Genomic DNA, 7,855 nt, shown 5'->3' with positions numbered 1-7,855 from the left:
GGTTGTTGGGATTGGGGTTGGGATTGGGGTTGGGATTGGGTTTGGGTTGAAAAAGGTTCATGGTTTTGGTTGCTTTTATTTTCAGGGAAAATAATGAAAAACAGAGCCATGATTCGATCCATGCTCACTATTTCAATCGTTGATACAAGTCACCAACAATGAGGAGAGGATGGTGGAAGGGAGTGTCAGTTCACCTATAACAGGTGGAGAGCCGGTGTAAGGAGAAGGAGATCATGTTCTAAGGTTTATATGTAGGGTTTTTTAGAGTAGAAGGTGTTGATCCTTGGTCCCTCGTTCATTTAGACTTATATAGGGGGTCACCCCTTATCCTGTAGTGCCATGTAGCAGATAGTACAATGTCTTGCCCGATTGTGCATGTTAGCAAGATGGAAAGACCGTTACAAGTCAGTTGTCGCCATAGAGTATATTGTGCGATTCTGCTCTAACATTCTTGTCCTTAAATTTAATTCATGATTTGATTTTTAAATTTATATAAATTTTATTTTGGTACTTCATTTTTTGTCTCAATTAAGTACTTAGAGTATCCAAATATTATGGTTTTAGTTCAATCTTAAATGGACGTTAGAAAAAACAATGGACCAAAGACATGGCTAAACATGGCGTTATATTGTAAAATATATATATATTAAATATATATAACTCTAAAAAATTTAAAAATAGAATTAAAATATAAATATTAATTAGAAAAAATCTAATATATATAAACTATAAAAATAGAAAGAATTTATAAAATTTTTAATTATTATTTACTGTTTTTCTTAATTACTTTCTGTTAAAAAAATCATCATCTTCTTCAACAAAGGTTCTGCAAATCTAAGACCATTTGACCATCTACTTCTGGTCAATCTCACCTGCTGCACTACATGTAAACCAGATTTCCATTACAGTGTGTTGCATTTCATTCCATAGCAAAGGTGAAGATGGTGTTCATTGCAACTCCAAATTCCAAGCGAGTTGTCTTGTACTAAGGCAGTCCCAAAAGACCATTTGACAATCTTGGCCGTTTTCCTCCTTTCTCTCCTCCCATCGGCCATCTCCACCATTACCATTTGACCATTTCCACCATTTTTACTCAAAGAAATTATTAGCAACCAAAATTTCCACTCCAAAAAATCCTTAACCCCTAACACCAAACCAAAACCCCAATTCACCCCACTGAATCTTCACTATCCCACACCCTAAACCACCATCTAAAACCTCCATAAACCACCACTGCTAACCCCATTAAAACTCAAACAAGCCCTAACACCTAACCCAAATAGCAACCAAAATTTCCACCGCAAAAAAACACAACCCTTGAAATCCATTATCCAACTATTGCCAATGGACAAAGAAAACTGAGGTTTATTTGCTTGATATGGTGCTGGGGTTGTGATTTGGGGGTTGGCTTGTTCTTTTGATAAAAATAAAATTATTTTTAATTATCTACGAAAAAGTACATAAAACTTTTAACTTTAATTTCATAAATGCATTACATATATGGAATACAGTAGATATATTTATACATATTCATTTTCCTGACTAATACAATTGCTAAATTTTGTTTCCTACAAATGTACACTATGTATATATTACTAATTTAACACAAATTTGATACATGGAAATAAAAGGTTATCAAAACATAAAAGGAGTCGAAGAAAATGTTGGGATGACCACTGGTTCTTGATTTCGCCTGCAAATGTCACCCAACAATATTACGTCACGTTTAATAAACATAAAAGCAATCTACTAAATATTAAAAACATGTTTAATAATATAATATAATATTTAATTTTATCTTAACTAGATTAATATAAATATTATTATTAATATAAGAAAATATGAGTTCAAAACGTTGAAATATATTATCTTTTTTTTGTTATGAATTGTAAAAGAACTTTTGATAATTTTAAACTTTACGTAAACAAAAAAACTTATAATAAAATTTATTAAAATATATATATTCCCGATGTTGACATACTAACTAAAAATAACCATAGCTATAATAAAAGAAAAGGGAAGAAGATAATGTTTGAGGAAATTAGTAAGCCACCAGAAATAATTATTTATCAAAAGAATATTTAAGGTCAAACTCTAACTTTGGTCCCACTATTATGTTTATATTTAAAGTTTATTCTTTATAATATCATAAATTAGATGAAATAATTAATACCGTTAACACATTTTAGTTAACTGAGTAAATTGTTGACATGAATTTTTCCCATCCAATTTATCATGCTGATATGAATTTTTTTTTTGCTAAAAAAGGTGTTTTTAGAGAAAATTCAGTTCAATACTTTGATCATAATATTGTTAAATATTTAAATTAATTAATAATATTATAAAATAAATAATTAAATTATAATAAATTATAAGGATTAAATTTCAATTTTAAACATGTCTATGCTAATTTAGAGTACGAGGATTAAATAAAAATTTTGGCATAATAGTGGATTTTGAGGCTACGATTTGACTAAAAGTTAATTTACCCGATGTCGTCGCTGTAGCTTCGAACGTGAACTTTGGAGCGTGACCCTGCTCCGCTCTTCCTCTTCACCGCTCTATCAGCCGGCGTTGTTGAAGCTTCCGGCGTTGTTTTCTCTCTCTTCTCCGCCAAAACGTTATCCTCCGAGATTACATACAACGAAGGTTTCCACTCAGGAGTCGTAGAGAATGGCGTCCCTACCTTTACCCTCTTCTTCTTCTTCTTCAGTGCCACCATTTTAGGAGCCATAAAAGACGTTGTTTCCTCCCTCCCAGGAGCCGTCACCACCATCTCTTCCGTCGTGGACACTTCAGGGTTTTTAACGCAACGTGAAACAAACTTTAAAAACGATCTCATGGCTAGCTATATAAATTAACGAATGAAATGTTTTCAATTATATATATATTTGTATATATAATTCAGCGAGTAACAATTATACACAAAAGAAATGAGAAAAAGAGAGAAATAAAGTAAAAGAAGAGAGATAGTGGGGAGAAGATTTAGAGGAGAAAACAATGGTGTTTCATTGTTGTTCTATTCAATGTTTCTTCTCCAAGTTTCTAAGTGTGTGGGTCTATTTTTATAGTGTTCTTGAACCGAAAAAGAGATGGTTTGGATTTATATGAAAAAACCAAAAATGTATAGGAGAAAAGTGAAAGGCCTAGGAAACCATTATTCCAGATTAGCTTATAGGGTTCTTTTTTAAAAACATATTTTAAATTAATTATATAATTAAAAATATTTATATTTGATACAATATAAATATATAATTTTATATCAAAAATTATTGGGTGTAACGGTAGGATAATTATAATCACAAAAAATAAATACAATTTAAAATTTTAAAATAACATTTTGAAAAGGTCAGTCACAAATTTTGAACATCAACCATAAAATAGATGTAAAAAATCAAAAATATAATTTTCTTTGTTGACAATGAATCGTACTCATATCCAATGTTTTTAGAACATGTTTCTTTGATTTAATTAAAAAGATCGTTAAATTTTAAAAATAGAGTAAATCAATTTAATTATTGGTTCAAATCGATATGTAGGATTTAATAAATTAACAATTTAACCTTTAAAATTAAATTAATATCATAATTAATTTCCGATCCAACCCGAAAAATTTCATTGAAAAAAACCTTTAAAATATAAATAACTAGATAGTCTATGAGTTAATTAAAATTTCCGCCTGTGGTATCACAAATTTTTTTAAATACATAAATGTATAAATTTATTTATTAATGATTTATTAAATATATTAAAGTTTTTGTCAAAATAAGAAAAATATCATTTAACTGTCAAATCCAATTCGATTTAAGTCATGTGGGCTGCCTTAGTTGATGATTTTGCACTATATTTATGAGAAAAGTACTCATCATTAGTAATTTTTATTATGACATGTTTTAAGGTTGAAATTTTAAATTTAGTAATTGTTGTTATTTAAAATATTGTATAAATTAATAGAGGTTAATTTAGTATTACTTTTAATAAGTATTTCTTAGATAAAAGTATTTTTAAAATAAACGCATTATTAAATAAGATATTTTGAACTCTTCAAAAGTATTTTTGGGACAAAAATATTTTTATAAAAATAACCTTTAGCCAAAAGTAAAAATAAAAAAATTGAACTTTTACTCAAAAGTATATTTTAGTTTAAAACCACTTTTGAGAAATAGTGCTAAACTAAAATGCTTTGCAAAAGAATTTTTTGTTAAAAATAAAATAGAAAATTTTAATTTTTAACTTTTGCTCAAAAATGTCTTTTGACTCAAAAACACTTTTGAAAAATAATGCTAAAACCTTACTTTTAAAAATACATATTTAATTGTTTAACTTATATATATATATATATATATATATATATATATATATATATAAAACGTATATCAAGATTTTGATTAAGGATATTGATACAAGATCTGAGTTTTGAGCATAGAGGTGATTCACATAATAATTATGCTAAGAGCTACCTATAAATTGTTGAATTCTAATAGAAAAGGAGAACCTAATATCTTTTTCACTGAATAAAAACTTGCCCTCATAATCAACGTACTCTTTTAGAGTTTACATAGAAGAACAAAATAATTTGCTGTAATAATTTTCCATTTTTTAGGAGACTAACAACCTCTAAAGACTAGGACTCTTACTCAAGAAAATAACCAATAAATCAGGATAATTATTTCATACTAATTTGACTAAATCTCCTAACTCAGATAACAGAAAAGCAATCTAATTAACACTCTCCCTTAAACTGATTTTTGCTGAAAACAATTTAGGATTTATTTGTTTTGACAAATCCTTTATCAATACCTTGAGAAGAACAAACTCCAAGCATCCTTCTTAGTTTTTCAAATGCTAGTTGTTTAAGTGGTTTGGTCAGAATATCAGCAATTTGTTCATTGCTCCTACAGAACTACAACTCTATCTTCTTTTCCCTGCATAAATGCCTGAAAAAAATGAAAATGAACATTAATATGCTCACTGGATTTCTTGACAGCTTGATAGTTGACATATTATTACAGTTTATGATTGTTGGATCTTTTTGCTCAGCTTTAAGTATTTTGAACATATTTTTAAGCCACAATGTTTGACTTGCACTTGAAGTTGCTGCCACAAATTCAACCTCAGTTGTGGAAAGTGTAACTATTTGCTGCTTCTTTAACAACCATGATATTGCACTTGAATTAAATATGAACACATAACCGGAAGTGCTCTTACGATTATCAATGTCCCCTGCATAATTACTATAAGTATACCCAACAAAATTAACATCAATATCCTTTTTGTAAAACACACCATAATCAACTATACCTGTAACACCCCAAACCCGGCCCAGACGTTATGACCGGATCCGACATGCTACATTGAAGCGTTCAAAACATTTTATATTGTTGATCCAGAAAAACTTACTTAGTGTTTTAAAAGATAATTTCACTATAGGTTAAAGTGAATGGAAGTCATGCACCGTAGGAAACCGTAAAAGAGGTGGTGAGTCCATCTGACCGCTTAAGTACCAAGCTCCTTCGGATCCAATCCTAGACATGCATACCGCCATTGCCACACCTTAACGTCATGGATATTTCGAGGAAACCGATTTGATTAAGTCATTTTAGGAAAAGTGATTAATTTTGGAAAATACTTTCATTGCGGAAGCTTTGCTTGTTGTCGTGTTATTTTGAAATCAATTGTTGTTTTTAAAAACGCGCCCTAAAGCTATCCTATTTCAACAGTTAAAATAAGTAATACCTATCTTAGTAATACATATTAAAACCATCAAAAATAATTAAGCGGCCTTATTACATTTAAAACCCAAAATTTCAATCGTAAATAAAAGGATGTCCATTCACGGAAGAAAATCAAACTTTCGAGCGGGTGGCACTCCAATTCCCTCATGACTCCAAGCCCACTATGGTTGGGGATTACTGCGTGGATAAAATAAAAGTGGTGAGTTTGGGGAAACTCGGTGTGTAAATTAACCCAACCATAGCCTATATCAGTTCAAACCACGTAAATAGAATAAGTTGGCCTTAGCCTGAAGCAATTCAAAATAAAGCCCATAGGCCCATAATGTAACGTAATGATATTACATGTTTATGCGTAAACCCAACCCAGATTCATCCATAACACCCCGTACTAGCCTTACACCATGTGGGGAGACTACTCGACCCACCCAACCACTACACACCACAGAAATCGCAGTGAGGCTGCCAGATATTGTGACGAAGTCACCAGATGCAGATATTGTGGCAGAGCCACCAGAACAGATATATGTGGCAGAGCCACTAGATTAGATAATTGTGGCATAGCCACCAGGACGCTTCCTCTATAGTATAACCCAAGTCCCCATGCAACAGATATATAATCATGGCATATATCATACAGAATCAGATCGTCATGCTTTTCAGTCAAAAGTAACCCTAGGGGTATAATGGTAATTTTGCATACATAGGGGTTTTCAAGTAATTTAACTATTCTTAAGGTTTTCATACATAACATAGTCATTTACGTACGATCAGAAACACTTACCGCGTTTTCTTAACAATTTGGGCCCGTTGGCCCATTATCCCATTTTTGGCCCATTAAGCCCAAAAATATCGAGATGCACAGAATCGCGCACTCTGCAGTCTTATCACTTTAATTTACCATATACATCAAACTATTAATCTCATGAACATCCACACACTCGCAAGATCTCAAAATACCGGCTTTTCGGCATTTCGGCTTTTCGGCTTGTGCCGATCTAGTCTATAAGAGGGTGTTAGTTACACACCTGTTTGCGAGGATATGCTAACGAGATCCACACACGAACCGCCTACAATTGGATTACTAACACGTTAATCTAACTATTCAAATATGAACTACGTATTAACCCCTTACAATATTCGGCAAACCACACCTACAGATCATAGTAAGCTTATAAGAAATCAATAAGCAACTCATTAACAAATTTTTGTCAATGTTTACCACCTAATCATAATTTCACTGCAAGCTATCTTCCTGAGCAACAGTCACTAAATTATTTATAACTGGAGCTACGAAACTCCAAATCAAGTGCCGTTAATTTTCCCTGAAAATAGACTCATATATCTTATATCCATAAAATTTTTAGAATTTTTGGTATGGCCAATCAATACCAGATTTTTCTTAAAGTTTCCCATGTTTCACTGTTTGACTAATCTGACCACTCTTCATTACGAATCAAATTTCTCATTGTACAGAATTCAAAATATGTTCTCGTTTATTCCATTTGAAACTAGACTCATTAAGATTTAATTACATAATTTATGCAGCTTCTAACTCATCTCCCACAATTTATGGTGATTTTCCAAAGTCACGTTACTGCTGCTGTCCCAAGCAGATTTATTACCAAATCACTCTTTCACACCTAACTTGCATGCTTGTTATTTAAACATGTATATCACCAATCAATCATCACATATCTATGATTTTACTTAAGTATAATCTCCATTTCATCATTTTAAAGCACAACATGTTAGCCGATTTTTCCCCTTAGCATCTAAGGCACATGCATGCTCATTTGTTTGGCTCAACTTCACCTATCTTCCATTTTTCATCAAAAGAACATGAAACAACAACCATTTCCTTCATTTTAATTCATGACTAAATGCTCACAACACAACTAACAACCAAAATATGCTTCAAGAGTTAAGGTAGAATCAAGAAGAACTTATGAACCTCAAAATAAAAGCAAACTACCATGAACTTACCTTCAATTTTCTTCCCCAAGTGACTGAACATTCAAGAGCTTTCTCCTCTCCTTTCTCTTCTCTAACTTTAGGCTATGATGAACAAAGATGGACAAAACTTTGTTCTTTTCACCCCATTTTCTTTTAATAAAATTTCA

General features: G+C 31.3%; 1 protein-coding gene across 1 annotated transcript; it reads right to left on the bottom strand.

The window, feature by feature from the left end:
* Positions 1–1,457: 1,457 nt before the first annotated feature.
* On the bottom strand, positions 1,458–3,067 carry LOC108488875 (uncharacterized). Its single transcript, XM_053027732.1, has 2 exons — positions 2,490–3,067; positions 1,458–1,693 (listed from the first exon to the last, which is right to left on the bottom strand). The coding sequence occupies exons 1-2, from the start codon at positions 2,840–2,842 to the stop codon at positions 1,636–1,638; spliced, it is 411 nt and encodes a 136-aa protein (XP_052883692.1). The 5' UTR covers positions 2,843–3,067; the 3' UTR covers positions 1,458–1,635.
* Between the last annotated feature and the right edge of the window lie 4,788 nt (positions 3,068–7,855).

This window comes from Gossypium arboreum, chromosome 5 (assembly GCF_025698485.1).
Source record: "Gossypium arboreum isolate Shixiya-1 chromosome 5, ASM2569848v2, whole genome shotgun sequence".
NCBI classification, from domain to species: Eukaryota; Viridiplantae; Streptophyta; class Magnoliopsida; order Malvales; family Malvaceae; genus Gossypium; species Gossypium arboreum.
Note: the sequence above shows the minus strand (reverse complement) of the source record. Positions and strands in the feature narration are given on the sequence as shown.